General features: G+C 45.2%; 12 protein-coding genes across 12 annotated transcripts; 3 read left to right on the forward strand and 9 right to left on the reverse strand.

Annotated features, from left to right (window-relative positions):
* Positions 1-81: 81 nt before the first annotated feature.
* On the reverse strand, positions 82-4,223 carry PICMEDRAFT_13473 (hypothetical protein; the record flags this gene model as incomplete). The annotated part of the gene is made up of 2 exons (XM_019160064.1): positions 82-4,115; positions 4,214-4,223. 2 exons carry the CDS (start codon positions 4,221-4,223, stop codon positions 82-84), a joined length of 4,044 nt encoding a protein of 1,347 aa, XP_019015926.1.
* A 287-nt stretch (positions 4,224-4,510) lies between these two features.
* PICMEDRAFT_25777 (hypothetical protein) lies at positions 4,511-5,962 on the reverse strand (the record flags this gene model as incomplete). Its single annotated transcript, XM_019162413.1, has 2 exons — positions 4,511-5,756; positions 5,820-5,962. Coding segments are annotated over 2 exons (1,389 nt in total), but the record flags the coding sequence as incomplete, so codon positions are not given.
* Positions 5,963-6,119: 157 nt separating this feature from the next.
* On the reverse strand, positions 6,120-7,938 carry PICMEDRAFT_79452 (hypothetical protein; the record flags this gene model as incomplete). The annotated part of the gene is made up of 2 exons (XM_019164970.1): positions 6,120-7,533; positions 7,609-7,938. 2 exons carry the CDS (start codon positions 7,936-7,938, stop codon positions 6,268-6,270), a joined length of 1,596 nt encoding a protein of 531 aa, XP_019015928.1. The 3' UTR covers positions 6,120-6,267.
* Positions 7,939-7,995: 57 nt separating this feature from the next.
* Positions 7,996-8,845, forward strand: PICMEDRAFT_18196 (hypothetical protein). Its single transcript, XM_019161910.1, has one exon. It carries the CDS (start codon positions 8,238-8,240, stop codon positions 8,712-8,714), a length of 477 nt encoding a protein of 158 aa, XP_019015929.1. The 5' UTR covers positions 7,996-8,237; the 3' UTR covers positions 8,715-8,845.
* Positions 8,846-9,218: 373 nt separating this feature from the next.
* Positions 9,219-9,908, forward strand: PICMEDRAFT_60445 (hypothetical protein; the record flags this gene model as incomplete). The annotated part of the gene is made up of 1 exon (XM_019163438.1): positions 9,219-9,908. One exon carries the CDS (start codon positions 9,219-9,221, stop codon positions 9,906-9,908), a length of 690 nt encoding a protein of 229 aa, XP_019015930.1.
* PICMEDRAFT_177535 (hypothetical protein) lies at positions 9,851-10,782 on the reverse strand. Its single transcript, XM_019161725.1, has one exon. It carries the CDS (start codon positions 10,686-10,688, stop codon positions 10,107-10,109), a length of 582 nt encoding a protein of 193 aa, XP_019015931.1. The 5' UTR covers positions 10,689-10,782; the 3' UTR covers positions 9,851-10,106.
* A 94-nt stretch (positions 10,783-10,876) lies between these two features.
* On the forward strand, positions 10,877-11,692 carry PICMEDRAFT_13478 (hypothetical protein; the record flags this gene model as incomplete). The annotated part of the gene is made up of 1 exon (XM_019160065.1): positions 10,877-11,692. One exon carries the CDS (start codon positions 10,877-10,879, stop codon positions 11,690-11,692), a length of 816 nt encoding a protein of 271 aa, XP_019015932.1.
* Positions 11,693-11,741: 49 nt separating this feature from the next.
* Positions 11,742-12,304, reverse strand: PICMEDRAFT_74513 (hypothetical protein; the record flags this gene model as incomplete). The annotated part of the gene is made up of 2 exons (XM_019164788.1): positions 11,742-11,762; positions 11,792-12,304. 2 exons carry the CDS (start codon positions 12,302-12,304, stop codon positions 11,742-11,744), a joined length of 534 nt encoding a protein of 177 aa, XP_019015933.1.
* A 498-nt stretch (positions 12,305-12,802) lies between these two features.
* On the reverse strand, positions 12,803-13,984 carry PICMEDRAFT_74514 (hypothetical protein; the record flags this gene model as incomplete). The annotated part of the gene is made up of 1 exon (XM_019164789.1): positions 12,803-13,984. One exon carries the CDS (start codon positions 13,982-13,984, stop codon positions 12,803-12,805), a length of 1,182 nt encoding a protein of 393 aa, XP_019015934.1.
* A 330-nt stretch (positions 13,985-14,314) lies between these two features.
* PICMEDRAFT_18200 (hypothetical protein) lies at positions 14,315-15,558 on the reverse strand. Its single transcript, XM_019161911.1, has 2 exons — positions 15,477-15,558; positions 14,315-14,911 (listed from the first exon to the last, which is right to left on the reverse strand). The coding sequence occupies exons 1-2, from the start codon at positions 15,485-15,487 to the stop codon at positions 14,449-14,451; spliced, it is 474 nt and encodes a 157-aa protein (XP_019015935.1). The 5' UTR covers positions 15,488-15,558; the 3' UTR covers positions 14,315-14,448.
* A 397-nt stretch (positions 15,559-15,955) lies between these two features.
* PICMEDRAFT_18202 (hypothetical protein) lies at positions 15,956-17,232 on the reverse strand. Its single transcript, XM_019161912.1, has 2 exons — positions 17,200-17,232; positions 15,956-16,610 (listed from the first exon to the last, which is right to left on the reverse strand). The coding sequence occupies exons 1-2, from the start codon at positions 17,204-17,206 to the stop codon at positions 16,045-16,047; spliced, it is 573 nt and encodes a 190-aa protein (XP_019015936.1). The 5' UTR covers positions 17,207-17,232; the 3' UTR covers positions 15,956-16,044.
* Positions 17,233-17,616: 384 nt separating this feature from the next.
* On the reverse strand, positions 17,617-18,864 carry PICMEDRAFT_74517 (hypothetical protein; the record flags this gene model as incomplete). Its single annotated transcript, XM_019164790.1, has 1 exon — positions 17,617-18,864. The coding sequence occupies one exon, from the start codon at positions 18,862-18,864 to the stop codon at positions 17,617-17,619; it is 1,248 nt and encodes a 415-aa protein (XP_019015937.1).
* Between the last annotated feature and the right edge of the window lie 996 nt (positions 18,865-19,860).

Below are 19,860 nucleotides of genomic sequence, written 5' to 3' on the forward strand. Positions count from 1 at the left end.
ATAAACATGCTTTCATGACAAAAAGAAATTCATAGTAAAATTAAAAAGGCTATATAACATAGATAAATAAAAAATACAGTATCATGACTTGTCTAATAAATAATTACTTGCATCATCAATGTTCCAATTTTTCAGCTTGAGAGCTGCGATTGCATCTTGTGACTCGAATCCCATATCAGAAAGCTCTTCGACTGCCAATTGTTGAGCCTCTGAAAACTTAGAGTGAAACTCACCCTTGGCTTTAGCGATGTCGCTATCGACAATCTGGCTCAACCCATTTGAAAAGTTCCCGTCGGCACCTTCATTAGCAGCACTGAATCCAAATACAGCAGGCTGTTGAAAATGCGAGTCATAACTAGTATTGCCTTCTTCCACCGAGGCAGGTTGCAAATGTGGATCATTACCAAATCCAGCAAAAACTTGTTCCCAATCATCACTATCTGCTGCAACAGCTTTCGACTTGCTTGATTTGGCGATAGCCGGTGCTACCTTATCTGCACTTTCGACAGTCTTAGTTGTTGCATTGGCAAGTCCTGTGTTAGGATCGTTACCCGCGTATGTGAATCCAATGTTACTAAATGCTCCGCCGCTCATTTCTGGAGAGTCGAAAGCATCTGCAGAATCTTCAACTTGAGCCTCTTCAAGTCCCAAATCATCAAACATTGATGGACCTGTTGCAGCGTTTACAGGTGGTTGCATTTCATCAGACCCGTTTTGTTGTTTATTAAATGGATTCTTCGAGTCCTCAGTTACAGCTACTCCTTTTGCAAGCTGTAAATCGCTCGAAACATGAGCATCTTGGAAATTGTCTTCATCACTACTTGAAGAATCACCATCATCCAAAGGCTCCAGCTCTTGGATAGGTGGAAATTCGTCGAGTTCCGGAGTCTGATTTGGATGATCATGTGGTGTGTCTGATAGGGTCTCAACTTCTGAAGTTTGGCCAGATGCGGAAGGGTAGCGTACTGGGCCAGTAAAACCAGCTGCAGTTACTGCAGCTGCCATGCTAGATGAAGCAGCAACTGGTAATTCTTTGTTTGTCTCGCTTGGAGTTGTATCGACTGATGGCGAATCTGGTGATACTTTTGATGTGTCAACTGGGTGATTGATCATCTCAAACGATTCACTTTTTTCCTGGCTTGAAGCGGAGTCGCCAGCTTCACTGACAGTACCTTCAGGTAAAATCTGGGAGCTCAAAGGACCAGTCTGTTCAATAGTTGAAGTTGGAGATGCGTCAAGATCGCCTCTTTCAGATTGTGATGGATTATTTCGAGTCGAGGAAGTTTCTGAGTGTGGAGTTCCAAATGGTAATGAGAATTGTTGTCCAGTTGTAGTAGCTGAACTGTCAGATGCAGTTTGGGTTGGATTGGTTGTATCCGTTTGCTTGGACATTACAGTATCAGTAGTCGTTCCTGGAGAATCGGGCGCTTTAGTTTTTAATTGTTCTGATTGGGACGCCTTCGACTCAACTCCAAATTCTTCATCAAAATCGTCTAAGCTGGCTGTTGGTATTTCTCCATTGGCATCTTCGGCTTCAAAATCATCGCCAATTACACCTTTATTAGCAGCTTCGGCAAGCGCCTCACTGTATTCAACATTTTTATTTGCCGACTGGATAGATAGATCAGTATGCTGTTCATGTAGTCCTAAATTTTCATCATTAAGTCCAGCAATCTTATGTAACAATGATTCATGCTTGGAATGAATTTGAAAAATAGTGTTATTCAATTCGGAGACTCTTTGTCTTAGCTCTTCATTTTGTGCGTCTTGAGTGGCAACTTGCTGCTGGGTAACAGCCAACATGTTGTTTGATTGTTTCACCTTGCCGCTTAAATCTTCTATCTGGTTCCTCAAATCAATGTTTTCTGCATTTAGAGTACCCAATTGTTCTTTCAACATCTGATTGTTTTTTTGAGACTCTTCATATTCAGCCTGTAATTGTTCTTTTTTGGTTTGCTCAGCATGGTAGTTTGCTTCATTGATAGAAAGTTCTTTTTCCAACTCATCCAATTCGGCTTTGGATTTGATCATCACATTTTGAACCTCGTAAACTTGCTGGTTCTCCTTTTCATGTAGCGCTTTCAACTGGGAAAGTTTGCCCAAAATTTCCTCCTTCTTCTTCAAAATTTTATTCAGCTCATTTTGTGCCTTATCTTTTTTACCACTAACAACAGACGTTTGCCTGGATAATGAAGCTACTTGGTTGGAGTAATTTGCGATATCAACACTTGCTTGAGTAATTTGATCAGTAAAAGCTCTATCGGTTGCTGGTGCTGAATTCGAAAATCCACTAATTGTTGCTGCAGTTGGGACAGAAGAAGCTGATTGAGAAATTGCTGAGTTGGTGAAACCGCCGAGGCCGTTAGATGCAGGTTGGTTCGAAAACATAGAAGTTGGGTCATTAGATACCTGTTTTATTGCATCGTAATTAGAAGTTGGTCTACCAACCTCTGAGTCGAAATTTGGTTTGTTGGAGCGACCAGGGATAGCAGGTGGTGCACCTCTAACTCTTGGTAAGTCCAAGTTTTCAGGACCATCATCGTCGTCTGAAGATTCTTCATCTTCTTCAGCAACAGATTTTTGGAGTCCCCTTCCAAACTCTGTTGTTGGAGTAAAGTGAGAGCCAGTGAGATTTGTAGAAAGTCTTGAAGAAGGGGCAGGAGGAGGTAAGGTTTGAGAATGATTCAAGTGCTGTCCCCCATTTGAAGGGCCTTGTGATAAAGGTGCTGGGGCTGCAGCAACAGGAGATGCAGTTTGGAAAATTCCTAGCAAATCGTCCATGTGAGAAGGCGTTCTCTGAGGTGCAGCCATAGCTTTTGCTGAAGCAAAAGATTGAGGAGGCTGTGTGAATTGAGAAGGGTGAATTGGTGCTTCGTTGAAGGAAGAGCTTTGGACCAATTCCAAAGGAGTCTCCTCGGGTAATTCGTAGCCGGCAAGTTTCTTTTGTACGAGATACATTGCAATTGAAAACTCCTGTTTAGTGAAGTTGTCTGACTGGTCCAAGTTGGCCAGCTCCCAAATATTTGCCAAGACTTGATTTGGTAATTTTGATGTCATCAAAAAGTTGGCTACGGTACTGCTTGAGATTGAGCTTTCGTGTGTTGTATCTAAAGTGTCAAAGATAGCCCCGTACTGACTTTTTTGTTGACTTGACATAATCCAAGTGTTCAAATTGGTAGTTGGAGATGCCACCACATTACCACCAGAAAGTTGTTGGTTCAATGGAGCTGTTTGTGCATGTTGTGGATGCGGTGGAGGTACTACTTGAGAGTGGGTGCGTGGAGGTGGTGAAGCTACGGATTGGAGATTGGTAGGTTGACGGTTAGTATCAGCAGATGCAGGATTGCCTCCTGCAACCTTCCATAACTGGTTAGATAGAACAGTAGGAAGAATAGTCAACGATTTGTTCATAAAACACTGAATAAGATGCATCGCAATAATAAATTGGGGTCTGGTCAATTGGCCAGCTTCCTTTTGATCCACCAAGTTCCAGATTTGTTCTAAAATAGGAATCGGTAGTCTGGCTTTCAAAAAGATGTTTTTCGCTTGTGCTCCAGGTAAGATTCCATTAACTGCAGTTTTATCGAACATTGCACCGAAGTTGGCTGCTTGAATGGAAGATAACACAGGAACCACCAGGGAGGGGTTGGAGGCAGTTGAAGAGTGAGAAGCAAAGGACTGAACCGAGTTTGAAGAGGTGATTCTAGGTTGAGGAGGTGGAACACCGTTACCATGCTGTTGTGAAGATTGCAATGGGGCAGAAAGATGGTTATTGAGAATTCCACTACCGGTGTTGTTGACTTGAATTGTTCTGAATTTGGCAATTGGAGCAGCCAAATTGGCACTTGTCACCGTTATTGGGTCACCCTTCTGAGCATGTGCAATCAATCTCATTGCCACACAAAATGCGAACTGGTTCAAGTATCCAGCATTCTCGGAATCGCTCAGATTCCATATCTCGCCCAAGATTGGCAGACTTAGGCCCGAAGCTTCGAGTAGAGGTTTTGCAACACCACCAGAAATCAGGCCAGTGTTCTTCGGATCCAATGTTTTAAAAATGGACCCATAGAACTTCTTTTCCTCTGCAGATAGAGGTTCCTGTAAAGTACCGTTGACTATATTATGATGTTAGTATACCCCATCGGCATGCAAAAGTTGGAGCTGAGACTAGATATTGAGCAGAAATTAGTTCTAAAATGTAGAATGTACTTACGTGCTCCCATTGTGTAGGCTATTGGTGCAAACGATCAACTATAAGTCCTAGCAGAGAAGCCAATATAAGCCGAAGAAACCGTACGACAACCAGAGGTTTACATAGGATCAAGCAGAAAGCATAGTGGCACAGACGCTTTATCGATCTCTCGCTGTTTCTGTGCTCAGCTACTTTTCTTTCCGAAGGGAGTTACAATATTGCATTCGAATGGTGTACGGAGGGAAAAAGATAGATTCTAAATAAAGGTGATTACGTAAGTTAGAGTCAATCATCCTCATCTTCGTCATCATCTAAAGCTTCCAAAAGAAGAGATGCATTCTTAAGTTGACAATCGGTAATGCTTTTGTCGAGGTTCTCACCTAGATTTTCACGCTGCATCTTCAACGTAAAAGTTCTGTTTTGTAATGAGTCTGCAAATGCAAATTTGACGTATTCAAACACACGCAACACCGGATCGTTAACAAGAAACTTTTTGACGACTCTTCTACCATCGATACCGGAACGAATTTGGATACGGGTGATAAGAGTGGGGTCTATATCCGGGGTAGGATCAGGCAGGTTTTTGGCCTCAATGGAATTGATTTTGTCAGCATATGAGAGTTCCTTTGATGGCTTCTTGTTTCCGTTTTGTTCTTCCTCGTCAGACAACAATATTTCTTCGGCCTCACTTTCGCTCTCGGTTTCACCGACTCTCCCCTCCTGCTCTTCTGAGTCGTCGTCATCAAGAGCAATAGCGTGCTCTTTGTTCATGCCTATACTTGTTGGTGCCACCTTGGCTGTGGTTCCATCTGATGAGTACCTCGTCAAGAAGTCTACTACTTGTTCGATGAATTTTTGTATCTCAGGGTTTGTGTTCCACATAATCATTCTCTCACCCGTTATAGGGTCCAAGATTGCGATGTGTGGGTATTCCTCGTCAAACGGGTAGAGGTTTCTGTACATTTCTCCACTGGGGGAATCGTTGTGGTATTGTACGAAGATAAAATTCGCCTCAACCAGCTCCTTGATCTGTTGAGAGCTCCAGAAATCTCTGTTCAAACATTGACATCTGAAATCGGTGACATCCTGAATATTAATCAAAATCCATTTCTGCTCTTGTCTCGCTTTTATCTTAGCCGTGTCCAAATCGATCTTACTGATGATATCCCAAGGTGGCCTAAAAATATTAGCCAAGCGTTTTTGTGTGCTGGTCATTCTTGGTCTAGACGGTTGCATCAGGCCACCACTCAAGTCATAGTTGCCAACCAAATCTTGGTCATAGTCATTGTCGTCGTCATCGTCATCGTCATCGTCATCGTTATCTAATACGACCACTCCATGCCCTCCAATTTGGTTGAACACGCTTCGCTGTGATCTGCCAAACATACCTCCCTGTGGGCCAGTACTAGCCAATCCACCAAAACCATATTCTTGGGGCAAAAGCGTATCATGTGTTGGCATTATGGGTTGGCGTACCTCATGTTCTGTATTATGCTGCTGCTCGTACATTTCCCTCTGCAGCCTGTTTGCCATTTCGAAATCGTCTTCTTCGTTTCCAACCCTGCTAGCAGAACCGCCTTCATCGCCTATTGAAACAGGGTTGCCCACCTCGGACCTCGTTTCGGACCCTTGTCCGGCACCAGCACCGTGTTCATAGTACAAACCAACAGCAGTTGAAAGATCGCCACCAGACATTTCTAGAAAATTTGACGCCACGGTGGGATCGCTTACAGACGTAATGTCCATGAAAAGAGACAGTTGTTCGTCCATCGCTTGCAGTAGAAATTGGTTGTTTCGTTGGTTGTGGCTAGTTGATGAACCTTTTTTTTATCTCTTCCAATTGAGAGAGGCAAACACCATGGGAAGAGTGTAGAAAATTGATACATGAATTTCACAATCTCTATTTTGCAGTGCGTGGGGTTTTCCGAATCGAGCATATCATACCTCAGAGGGTGTAGTATGTAAGCACAGTTATAGTGAAACAGGTAATTGTATAAGTACATAGAGCTGTATAAAAGTAAAGATTACTGCATTGTAATGTGTAGAAAAGTTGTCCCAATAGTGGGTGGTGTTCATCATTGATCGCTGCCGTAGTCAACGTCATCCTCATCGTCCTCATCGTCCTCATCGTCTTCATCGTCTTCATCGTCTTCATCGTCTTCATCGTCTTCATCGTTTTCATCTTTATCCTCTTCTTTATCTCCATCGCCGTCACCTTTATCTTCATCTCCATCTTCATCTCCATCGCCGTCATCTTCATCTCCATCATCGTCGTTATCATCTTGAAAAAGTTTCTTTTCTGCATCACTAACAAGCTTATTGGTTTCCAACCAGTCCATCATTGCTGCCACATTGGCTAATGCTACTATTTCGGTACCACCAACACGTCGCTGCAATTCGTTGTCAAGACGCCATATCTTTTCTCTAAGAAAATACTTCATTGATTCTCTGTTTTCGTTGAAGCTTGAAATGTGACGTCCGGTGATTATCTCTGCGTTCACCCTCCTGTCTGTCTGGCCTTTTGCAAGTAAGTATGACATCAAGCTTGACTCCACCTGGAGTTTCTTCTCTGTCTCTTCGAACTTTTTTGCGAAAAGTTCCGGATAAAATGAGGGTTTGAAGTTTAGCGGACGAACGGTCGTGCCGATTGTCTTTGCCCTTTGTTTGGAGCCGGGGTGCAGGCGTGTTTTCTTCTCGAGATTTTGGATGTTGTGCTTGAAATTCGAGTATTTCAGCTTGAGCGAGTTGATTTCCTTATCTATTGAGTTGATGGTGGTTTTGATCTGGCGCTGTTTATCGTCTGTAATACACCTGCTCAATTTCTCATATTTGCTCTTGACTTCGTCGTTGATTGTGTCTGTGAACTCGTCTGTCTGCGGGGGAGGAGTTGAGTCCGTGAGGCTCTGGCTCTCATCCTCGACGCTGACGGAGAAGGCCTCGGGGTCCTGCTCGTTGAACGTCTCGTCGATGTAGCTGTCGTTGAACGACTCGACCGCCTCTTTCCCCTGTGTTGCCTTGAGGGGTATCGGCTGTGTGGTGACCACTATCTCTGAGTCACCTAAGACCGACAGCTTTTTGTTTAGGTCTGCCTCCACTATTCGGCGCAGGAAGCCGATATCGATGATGTCTGAGTCTATGCGGTCAATGAAGTGTTCCTGGGTGTGGCCATTGTTCTTGCTGTTGTTGCTGTTGCGCAGATCGGCCACCCCGCTGCCATTGGCGGTGCCATTGCTGGCGAAAGAACTGTTTTTGGGATCTGTGGTGAAAAGGTCTCTGCTCTTATCGTGCTCCGTGTCCTTACCATTTGTATGTCGGTTGAGAGCGTCAGTGCTGAGGCCGTTCTGTGCGTACGGGATCGGCACAGTGGGGGGAAGGGGGGGCTCGTTCCTGCCCATGTGTCTTTTTCGCCTCCCCACGGGACTGCCTGTGGCTGTGTCCTTGGCGGAGCCGGTCACGTAGAGCGGCACCCTCTTGTTCTCGTTGTAGTCGATTCTGTTTCTCTTTCTTGTGTGTCTGGAGGGCAGCGCCGACCTGCGGCCCATGAGGGGCGGAGACGAGGACAGCAGCCGGGATTCTGCGTCCTCTGCGTTCTGCGGGTGGGCTAGGGGCCCGGCAGACGCCGGGTGGTACTGGTTTTCCTCGTCATCGATGATGTTCTCGATATCCGAGTTATCGCTGATGTAGAGCTGGTTCTTCAAACGCTGCAGCTTACGGGACGTGGACGAGTCTGCCGTATGCGGGTGCATTGCCTGGACGTGTCTAGCTGGATCCGTGGGTGTGCGGTGGCGTGCTGTCTGCGTGGCGAGTGGCCAGAAGCACATTCCATGTAGACGTTTCTCTGTGATCTGTGGAGGACGAGAGCAGGCCCTGTATGTGTGTGTGTGTGTGTGTAGTGCAGCGGTTTCAGCAGTTGGCGCGGGAAGGTAGCCCTAGCCAGCCAGCCGCTGCTATACAACGGCTGCGAGAGACGGACACGGGGACGTTGGGCAGCACGGAGGCGGCGGGAAGAGAGCCCCCCAGAGCCCATCCAGACCCCCACACAGCAATGGGAATCAACTTCTTGATACTGCTCTCCAAACAGGGCAAGGTGAGGCTCAACAAGTGGTACCAGGCCGTGGCCGAGAAGGAGAAGCAGCAGATCATCCGGGACATCACCGCCATCATCCCCTTGCGCCGCGCAAAGATGTGCAACGTCATCGAGTACAAGGACTCCAAGATCGTGTACAAGCGCTACGCCTCCTTGTTCTTCATCACCAGCATCGCCAACGACGACAACGAGCTCATCACCCTCGAGCTCATCCAGAGATACGTGGAGATCATGGACAAGGCCTACGGCAACGTGTGCGAACTCGACATTGTCTTCAACTTCCAGCTGGCCTATTACATTCTTGACGAGCTCGTCATCGACGGTAACATTCAGGAGTCTTCCTCCACCGAGATCCTGCGCAAGCTCAAGACCTGTGACGACATTGAGGAGGCAGACCTTCTGGCCGGCGCCTCCAGCCGCAAGTACATCATGTAACCGATTATGTAAGCGCCCACTGAGCCCTCTCTCTCCGGTGCACGGGCGCTCTTTTCCCCTTCCCTCTCCCTCCTGTGTATCTGTTTACGTAACCATCTCCCGCGACTCCTCCGCCACCCATCGCAAAAGCCTCTTACGTAAGGCTATTACGTAAGGCTGTTACGTAAACCTCTCACGAAAGACCCCAAAGACTCTTACTGCCACCGCCTTCTACTACAAAAAAGCCCCAGACGGGCCAGCGCGGGTGGTTAGGCAGCCCTGGCAGCGAGCTCTGTGTTCTCATTCGCCGCGGGTTGCCCCGCGCGCCAACAGTGGCGGCCATGGAGCGCCTGTGAGGGAGAGGGAGCAGGGACGACGGCGTTCGGACAGGCAGACCAGGAGAGAAACAAGGACACAGCAAGAAGAAGGCGTTTGAAGAGAGCACGGGGGCAGCAGGAGGAAGAGGGGAGCACTGTTGAGGGCTGCACTTGACGTAAAACACACACACACACACACCGCACAAACATGTTGGCCTCCAGAATCGCCGTTAGAGCCGCCGCCAGAAGATCTGTTGCGACGCCAGTTGCCATCAGAGCGCTCTCCACCCCTGTCGAGCCAAAGGAAAAGGCTAACTCCATCATCGCCGCCTTGCCAGGCAACTCGATCTTGTCCAAGACAGGAATCTTGGCCACCACGGCGGCTGCGTCTGTGTACGCGGTGTCCAGCGAGCTGTACGTCGTGAACGACGAAACCATCCTCTTGTTCACCTTCCTGGGCTTCGTCGGGTTGGTTGCCAAGGTCATGGCGCCAATGTACGGTGAGTTTGCCAAGGACAGAACCGCACACGTGACCAAGCTGTTGAACGACGCCAGACTCGGCCACGTGTCCGCCGTCAAGGACAGAATCGACCAGGTGTCCAACTTGAAGGACGTTGTGCCAACCACCAAGGCCTTGTTCGAGTTGTCCAAGGAGACCGCAGCCTTGGAGGCCGAGTCGTTCGAGCTCAAGCAGAAGGTGGGCGTTGCGTCCGAGGCCAAGTCCGTTCTGGACTCATGGGTCAGATACGAGGCGCAGGTGAGACAGATGGAGCAGGAGCAGTTGTCGTCCAGCGTCATTGCCAAGGTCCAGAAGGACTTGAAGGACCCTAAGTTCCAGGACAAGATCTTGGCCCAGGCCGTCACCGATGTCGAGAAGTTGTTCGCAAAGGAGAAATAGATGCCGTGGCGCCGCCCGCTGTGATGCTGCGCTGCGCACTCTCCGCTGCATCACACACCCTGCTACACTTTATTTATTGATCCACTGATGTCTATTTATTTATCTATTTATTTTTCATGAACCACTATGTAGACGGTGCACAGCACCCGCTCTATGTACGCCTCAATGCAAAAGATTCATCGTAACGTCTATCTCTCGCTACATCTCTCCGTACACGGTCTTGTTATCGTCCACACGGTAGAACTGCGGTTTGTCCCTCGTCGGGAAGCTCACCTGCTCCGCCTCCGACTCCCCGACGTTGCTTGCAAACGGCACCTGGTACTCGCCCCTGAATCCGTAGTTCAGCTTCACCTCGTTCACGGGCTGCCGTCCCAACGGGTTCAACTCTGCGTCCCAGAACACAGACTTCTCCTTCAACGAGAGCACCCGTATGCCGTCACCGGTCTCTTCCTGTCGAGGTCTGTCGCCTCCTCTGCCCTCTGCACTGCGGCCTTCTTCTTCCGCCCGTTTCCCACCACTCCGCTCAAACTCCCGTAGCACACGGTACTGAGAATGTAGCACCTCCAGGTCGCTGATGCCTCGGGCCCCTAGCTGGCCCTCTCCACTCTTCCTCTCAAGCACGCCGATCTGCTTCTGTATCTCCTCCGACGTGCCGTACTTCTCCACAAGTCTGTCGATTCGTTCCCGATTCCGTTCTATAAACTCTGTTCGCCGTTGCTGTCTCTTGGATATGTTCATTGCGTCCGCCGGTGACTCGTCTCGTAGGGACCCGTAGGGCATGGAAAAGGTGCCAAAAGATTGCAAACGAAAAGGCTGCACAACTTTCTAGTTATAGCCCGTCCTTTTCGGTCGCTCGCTAATCTGGCACATTCATGTCTTCGTGTGCTTGCGACTAATTTACAGATTCAAACACCCTAAAGGAGAGTACCTGGCCGTCCTGCAACCACAGAGAACTGACAAACACCACAATGAGTGTCCCACCCGCTCCAGTACCAGCTACACAGCAGGCTTTCCCCCCTCTCAACTTCGAAGACACCCCCGTGGAAGACCTGGAACAGCTCCGTCCAAGACTCACCCAGTTAACACATTCGTTGCGCAAACTGGAAGAAGCCCTACGAGTACTGCACTATACCCAATCCAATGCTGAGTTGACTGCAATACAGAACCAGTTTAATGTCATTCTCCAACAACTTGCCAGTCTTAGTCGAACCTTGCAGGCACACAAGGAAATCCTCCAGGTGACAAATGTCTTCCCAAACCGAGAATTCAATACCATGTCCGGTCTCCTATTCAATTTGCTGCGAAAAAAGCTAACCCCAGAAGTAGAGGAATGGATCAAAAATGCAACACAAATAGCCACTGCCCATCCGCCTCACTCGGCCCACTCCATTCCTCCGTCGACGGCTACTTCAACCGTCACCCAAAATACTATCAATACAGCGGCCGCTACAACAAACTCTCATCTGAAATCTTCCGCTGACGCCGATGCCTTGGAGACATTGTTATTTAGGGATGATCAACTAACGGATGAGTATGTGGAATATGCACACACTACATTAGAAGACTACATGTTTGGTGGATATTTGACTAAAAGCGAAATAGATTCAGGTCTCAAAATCAGTGACGTTTTGAAAAATGTTAAAAAGGAAGATTTGGAATCACCAATGTCTTCTCCATCTCCTATAGCTGCCTCATCTCCCTCTCCTTCCGGACCACCTGTTGCTGAGAGAGATCTTTTGAGGTTCATCTACCAGGGTCTTGACTCAAACGTGTCCTTGAAATGAAACTGTATTCTATATATGCTTATAAACTTTGTCAAAATCCTCGTGTAATTTAGCTTGCATTTTCTTGAAACTGCCTTTATAATTGATCCCGTTGTAAACCAAATCTTGCTTAAGCAACGACTCACACCTGCCTTTATCTTGAAGCCTGTAGTCATCCTCTTTTAGGGGAAACTCGTCAAATTTTATTGCGAACTCCGTTGTAAAGCTGTTGTAATGCTTTTTGTTCTTCATGTTCTTTCCACACATATCCGTGGTTAACACATGAATGTGCAGGTTGTTCAACGATGGAACAGAGTGGCAACACACAATTATTTTCATCTTCTTCTGTTCATCCCCATCTATCCGTTTCCACGTTTTATTAAATGCCTTGTGTGCCAATTCAACCCCTTGGTTGACATAGCCCTCTAGCAGTTTCCTCGTCTTTTCATCCTTGAAAGCCTCTTGAGACCTCTTCTTGCTTGTTTCTTCATTTCTTGGTAATATCAACAGGTGTACTTTGCCCTTAGGAAAGGCGTCTTTAATTATCGACACATTCTCGTCATAGTACAGAACCACACTCGGGTGTTTTTCAGGCGCACGGATATATGGCACAAGTGCATACTTGAATGACATAACTTTGTCTTGGTTTATCTTAATTTGAATCGTAAACGTTGTAGCAGAAAATAAAGTAGCAAGTCGTGATAATAGTGTCAATTCTTGGTAATTCAGATAAGAACGCGTATTAATTCATGTCCTCCATTTATACTGACTTTCGAAAATTATCTTTTGATCATTTTTATCTACCATGAAATTGCCATTAATGATACACTCTACAATATGTATAACTATCAACAAGAAAAGTATGAAAAGAAAAAAGGATGACACATTAATTGGCGCCATCGCAAACCCGAACCCAAAGTTGAAAATGAATAAAATGATCTATGAACAAGAAACAAAGTGAAGAAGGGGAAATTAGATTTATAACTAAATGGTGAATTAAGGAAGCCACAATGAAGGAAGATAAAGCTGATTGTCACTTTGACACCTACATACATGAATTGGTTGATCTTCTCATTGACTTGATTTTCTCCCTCATTCGACCACATTTACCCATCTTATAATCAGCTGTATTTATAATTTGGAAAATAGTAAGGTGAAAATTTCCCAGGTACCAAACATAATCATACTGTTAGGAACGGTTCTCATCAAATGAGGAGTTAAACCACCGTACATTGAAGCAAAACCTTCCTCCTTAATGACCAGCTTGAAACATTGTACTAATCCAGTATATTTGGCTTTACCTTTTTCAGTTGGAGCTTGTCTCAATCTTGTCCGTACGACTTCATGAGGATACGTTATTAATGATGCAATCAATTTGGCAAACCCGGCAGCACCCGAACGAGCAAACCAATCTGTCGCATCATCAAAACTAGTTCTTACCTTACCTTCAAGTACATGTCGTTCCGACCTTTGGTGAATGAAAGACTTCATCTGCTCGTACAAAATCCACTGAAGGGTAGACTCTGCAGAGCCTAAATATGATGCTGATAAACCTTTGTACAATGCAAAGAAACCTTCATTCTTTAAAATTTTCATGATACAATCCAAGGAATTCTTGTATTCTTTTTTGGTCGCTTTGTCCAACTGTAATCTTGTCTTGATTAACCAGATTGGATTTGTTGCAGTACTTGTCACAACACCTGCATTGATTCCCGCAAGCAAATGCATGAAAGATGTCTCTTTTCCTTGGAAATAATCAAACTGTTTCAATAGATCTTTACTGTAGCCATATGTAAAGAAGTTGATTGACCTTGCGGGAATGACACCAACCAAACTTGGTCCCAAACCTTTGAACAAAGCACGTGGCCCTTCATTCTTGTAAACACTATTAAGAATCAAGCATGTTTCTTTAAAGTGTGTGAGCACTTTACCAGCTGTTGATACTGAATTTTTCGAAGAAACACTGCTACTGTATAGTTCTCTGTAAACCGAAGATTGTAACCTAGTCTTGACAACGTCAAACGGGCACGTGAATATAGCACCACACATCCCACCTAAACCACCCGCTACAAAATGCACCCATGGTTTAACCACAACTTGTTGTTTCAATTGTGTGTTGGATGATGTCGCATCCTGAGATATCGTATCATATGCTTCTTTTAAAGTGGAGGATTTTTCATCTGAGGCTAAGTACGGGACAGCTGCCTCAATGTCTTGTTCAAATGAAACGATTTTATCTTTCAGTTTGTTGTCACGATCATTACTATTGGCGTTCTGATTGTTGACATTGTTATTATTATTATTATTTGACATGCTGAAAACTTGATTGGCGGAAGAGATAAGAGTAACTCAATTCAACCTCGACGAGCTTACAATCTATTGAAAGGCAAATAGTGGGAATGCTGCTCTCTTTGCCCTTTCGACTAGTCAAAGACAGCTAGATGATAGTGCACAGAGGGATAAACAGTGAGGATTTATCTACTTTTCAACTGTTATACAAGGAGTTAACGATGTATTCTGTACTGCCAAAAAAATTCATGATAAAATTTGAGTGAAAATCTGGCCTGGAAAATTACACTTCTCGATTTTTAAATCCGGCCGGCCTCACTCTTTTTGGTTTACTGAAATTGCATTAAAGGTAATGGGGATGAAGATGGAACGGTTTTATTATTCGCAAAGCATATTCTCTTATCTATAAAATAAAGAGGAATTATTAACTTAACTTATAAAGACACAAATAGACAGTAGTAGAAAAATATAACTTCTGAACAACTTTCTTAAATGTAAGTTTCATAAGCAACTGGAGCCAAGGTGGTTGGGACACCAGAAACAACTCTGGAAGATCTTGGACCAGCAGGCTGTCTCTTTAATTGGACCTTTTCGCCAGAAGCCTTAGCAACAGCTCTCTTGGCAGAGTTTTCCTTGACTCTGTTCAAGAATTCTTGTCTACACTTGGAGTGCTTAACGTGCTCAATCTTGATGTTAAGTCTCTTTTCAATGTATCTGTGACCAACAACCTTGTTGCAAATAACACCAACAGCGGATTTAGTGACGTTGTAAACAATACCAGTCTTACCGTGGTAGAACTTGAATGGCATACCGTCATGGATAGCACCGTTAACCTTGATGTCAACAATGTCACCAACCTTGTAGGTCTTCAGGTAGGTGGACATAGCTGGAGCACCATGCTTCTTGAAGTCACGACTGAAAGCGTAACGAGTTCTAGATCTCAAACCATGACTATAGTAATAAAAGGTGTAAATTGATTACAAATAAGTTAGTATTTCTTCCTGGATAGTGAATCAAGGATCGTGACTATTCTTGAAAAGGAGCATGCGGTACTGTTGGTGGTAGAACAATGTGTAAAAAGGGAATGGCTTCTGGCAATTTACAGTTGCAGTGATACAATTTTCCAGTACGTTATATGTTGAGCGTCTATATTATCTCTATAATGCAGTCTAAAGGGAAGTGAGTGAATTTTCCTTTGTGAATATTCCTCTCGCAGATAAGAGGTGGTCTCTCATTCATGAACTCGACAATCCTGGTACTAGTCATTGTATTTATTCAGAATGATAGAATCCAAAATTACAAAACTTCGAGGATAATGTCAATCTCATGTCTTCTTCTGTGGACAACTTTCACTTGCACTTGTACAGTTGATTATAATGTCTCTTGTAAAACTCTTCTGCTGAAACTATTCCATTCGCCAAACGGTTTCTAAACTGCTGTTCTTCCAACTTTCAGGTTTCTTCATCAACCCTTTTCATGTCCTTCTCGTTCATCAAGGAGACAATGTGGTGCATACCTTTTACCCATTTTGAATTAATTATATACCCTGGTGAGTGATTTGTGTCTTTGAAGTATATACTGTAGCAACTATTGAAAAGTCTAACTAAGCTGTGAAATATCTTCAATAGTATCTTCTCTGCCTATAGTGACAGCACCGGTGAGGCAGGAGAAGGAAGGGACGCGAGGAGATTTGCCGTAGAAAGGCGGCGGGAAGAAAAATTTCCCCAGCGGCGTGACTGTTTTAGCAAAGGTGTGTGGGTGTAAGGGCTTTAACCCTCTCTATACACACGTGATAGTTTTTTTTTCACGAATACAGCGCTTCATTGCTTTAGATTCCTGCTAAGGTAATATTGACAGGAGCAAAGACTATACACCAGTTTGGTATCATAAAAATAGAATGTTGATGATGTCGACAGTATTTGATATTCGATATTAAGTAATTTACAATTAGAAAAGTATGGTATAAAAAGCAAGGAGTTGGAAAAATGACATTTAGGGGGGTTTGAGTGTAAAAAAAAGAGCTGTTGTTAGTAGATAAAAAATAAGCTAGGCAAGTTTATATAGGACATATAAAGTTAACACGCTTATTCTTCGTCTTCTTCAGCACCTTCTTCGGACTTGGCAGCTTGAGACTTTCTCTTAACTCTACCAGCTCTGCCACCACCGTATGGAGAGGTGGAAGCGAACTCAATGTGCTTTTGGGAGTCCAATCTGACCATGAAGGATGGAATAGAAACAATTTGCTTACCAACAGCAATGTGTCTTTGGGTAATCAAGACTCTAGCGTGGTGAACGGATCTGGCTAAACCGAGCTTGAAAACTTGAGTTTGTAATCTTCTTTCTAAGAAATCTTCGATCTTCAAGGACAAAACGTAATCCAACTTCATCTTGTCTTCGGATAAGATACCGACTCTCACCAATCTTCTGATCAAGGCGTTACCCTCGAATAATCTCTTTGGGTCCTTTTCATCTCTGGTCAACAAGTCTCTAGCAGCTCTTCTCAACTTAGATAATTGGAAACCGATTCTGTAGATCTCCTTCTTGTTCTTCAAACCGTATTCACCGGCCAACTTCAACTCACCGTCTAATCTGGCAGTTTCGAAAGGTCTCTTTGGGACAGAGTAGGTCTTGGAGTAGTTTCTTGGAGCTCCTGTGGTACAACAAAGTGATAGGAAAAGTAAGGTTGATGTTAGAATGTGTTTCAGCAAAGGCTTGAATGACATCACTACGGGAATGCGTGTAATACTTGCTACAATGATTACGGAACCGAAAACTACCAGCCTTAGCCCCCTTCACAAATAACGCTAACCGGTACTGCGCAGAACGCAGCAGCACTAAAGGTCAGCATTACCAAACCTGAAGAAAACGTCTTTACCTAAACAAAAAAACAATTCACTAGGGAATCATCACTCCTTGTCCGTAGGTCGATATACTAAAGTGTCGGGTGTTTAGCATATCAGTTAGAGTTTCGACGCTTTCTCCGGTTCCCGTGAAGGAGGAAAAAGACAGTGAATTCAGTTCCGCAACATAAGAAGTAGAACTCGTGACCCGATAAAGGATTGTCAGCAGATTATAGCAATACAGATGCGTTGCTATTGGATCAGCTGGTGGAATCCTTTCATAAGCCAACAAACATCGTTTATACTAACCAGCTGGAAAAAAATATCCAACCGACTAGGGATGAAAGTGGCATCTAAACTTCTGGTTATTGCTAACCAGGACAATAAAGACAAACATACTTGGCATTGTGATTGACTAATAAAGGACTGCTAAAGGGAAACAAGTAAAATCTCCGTTGTAACCTGCGACGAGGGGAGGTTGTATGTGTGTAAAAAGTAAAGGTGGACCGCTCAGCTTATATAGGGAGTGAGGAGCGCCCGAATTTTTCAGAGACCACGCAAAGCGAGGGAAAAAAAAGTTGCGTCTCTTCTTAAAAAAGAGGGTTTCAAGAGGGTTCAGCTCATGCACGTGACACGCTGCTTACTGCTGAAGTTGAGCGGTAGTAGTAGTATTAGTGTATTTTATAAAGCTGTTCAAACATGAGCACAGAGAAGTGAAACACAGTCTACGAGTATAAATAAAGAAGGTGGAAGAAAAAAAGTAAGAGAAGAGTAAAGAATATTTTTAGTTAAATTCGCCGCAAGGTGCTCCTTAAATCAATCGACCCTTTGTCTCTTGGCACCTGGTTGTTCGTTTTCGTTTTCGTTTGCGTTGCTGGTGTTGTCCTTCTCCTTGGCGTGGAAGGCCTTAATTATGGAGTCAACGTCCTCGATACCCAATGGCCTGACATCGCCCATCTGCTTGATTTGATTAGTAACCACCTTGATCTGGTCGTCAGTGAGGTTCAGGTTCAACTGTTCCACTCTCGCCTTGATTGCGTTCCATCCAGTCAAGCGGTTTGCGAAATGGATGTATCTCGTCAATCCAAAGTCGGTAGGATTCAAGATCTCGTAGGTGGAGGGGTTTGCCAAAATAGCCTTTGCGTGGATGCCGGCTTTGTGAGTGAATGCACAGAAACCCGTGATTGGGTTGTTGAAAGGTATATTCACCTGGACGATCTCTGCCACGAGATTCTCAAGGTCTCTGATTTTGTTCAACTTGTATTTGGATTTGACGTACTCTGGAGCAGAGACAACCATTCTGGCCATGAACCCTCCGATTGGCACGATACCGTTTCTCTCACCTATACCCAAGACACAGGTGTCGATGTATTTGGCACCGGCCTCCAAGGCGGTGTATGCGTTGGCAATGGCACAGCCGGTATCGTTGTGGAAGTGGGTTTCGATCTCACAACTCACACTCGACTTGATCGTTCTGATGAGCTCGTATACCTGTCTTGGGTTGGCACCCCCGACGGTATCTGCAATACCGATTCTATTCACCCCGATCTTGTCCACAGTGGTATATATGTTGAGAAGGTCGACGATGTCGGATCTGAAGGAGTCTTCCGTTGAGAACCTTACCTCTAGGCCTTTGGACTTGACGAACTCTATAACTTCAATGGCAGCCTTGGTGATATACGACATGTCCTTACCGTGGGAATGCTGTCTAAGGAAGTTCGAGGTACCAATGAAAACATTGACACCGTCAACGCCAGTCTCCACAGCGACTCTCGCATCGTGCATGTGGCATCTGATGTGTGTTAAGATTTTGGATTTCAAGCCCAACTTGCAGATCGCCTCAACTTCCTCTCTGGCCTGGTCGGAGGCCACTGGAGAAGTCAGCTCTATGTAGTCTACGCCAAAGTCGTCCAAAGCCTTGGCAATTTTGATTTTGTTCTCAAGCGTGAAAAAGGCGTTGGCAAACTGTTCACCTTCTCTCAACGTCGAGTCGATCACCTCGAATCTCGGCACGTTGGATATGAAATCACTAGGGTTTGGTGCGTAGGGGTTCGTTGCAGACATTGTGGATGTGATCTGTTGTTCTGTTTCGAAACTTTGTAGTGTTGCAGGAGCAGGAAGAAAGAGAGCAGACGAAGCGGCAAGAATCCGGAAAAAAAGGCGTAAAAGAAGCAGCACAAGTACCAGTACAGCCCGAAAGTGAAAAAATAAACAGGGGTGAAAAAAAAAGGCCAGTGGTCACGTTAAGTAACTCGATACAGCCGAAACGCTCGAGGCCGCCGCTATCTGACTCATTATCACCCTGGGGAGATTGCGCTACCGGTGCGCGCTGCAGAACTTTCCCGTTCGGGAAAGACCGGCGCTTGCCTCGAGTTCAGTCACCTCAAGACGGCCCTCGAGGACGGGTTGACGGGTTCAGTCACCTCGAGAGGAGACGGAGAGAGTCTTCTGCAGAGTTCGGAGACGAAGACGAATGTGTCACCTGTATGGGTGGCGAACAAACGCGTAGGTGACACATTTGTTGTAAGAAAGTAGGAGAGGCGGCAAAGACCGGTGCCTGTACGGACTTGAATCGAGCTCTGTTTGCCGTGGCCGACATCTTGCTTGGATGATGCCAGAAGGTGACACTGGGAGAGAAATGAGTAGTAAAGGGTGTAGCAGTGGTAAGATGAGAAACTTCTGTCTGGGCAGCAGTTCATTTAGCGTGGATCAGGGAAAATTCGGCTACAGAAACAGGTAAAGGTCCAAAGAAAAATTTTCGATCAGTTGCCAGAATAGCAGTAGAAGTAAACTATACAAGAAAGTATGCTGATCATCAAGTTCTGCAGCGGGAGATGAAGGAAATATGCTTGCAGATCTAAAGCCTTGCGTAAACCCTGTGTAGCCTTTTTACTGCTGATAATCTGGACCTTTGCAGCAAGGTTCGCTATTACTTTTGATCAGAGCAACTCTATGCCTTGTGGAGATAGTGATGGAATGCAAAAGAGGATACCCAGCAGGCCGCTCACTATTGTCAGCTTTTTGGCGTTTTCATTTCTGAAATATGGCATTTGCTCATTG

Source organism: Pichia membranifaciens, assembly GCF_001661235.1.
Source record: "Pichia membranifaciens NRRL Y-2026 unplaced genomic scaffold PICMEscaffold_6, whole genome shotgun sequence".
NCBI lineage: Eukaryota > Fungi > Ascomycota > Pichiomycetes > Pichiales > Pichiaceae > Pichia > Pichia membranifaciens.

Bases quoted from the DNA above. Each gene is read 5' to 3' on its own strand.
- PICMEDRAFT_177535 (XM_019161725.1), bottom strand. From the start codon at position 10,688: ATGCCCTACGGGTCCCTACGAGACGAGTCACCGGCGGACGCAATGAAC.
- PICMEDRAFT_18196 (XM_019161910.1), top strand. From the start codon at position 8,238: ATGGGAATCAACTTCTTGATACTGCTCTCCAAACAGGGCAAGGTGAGG.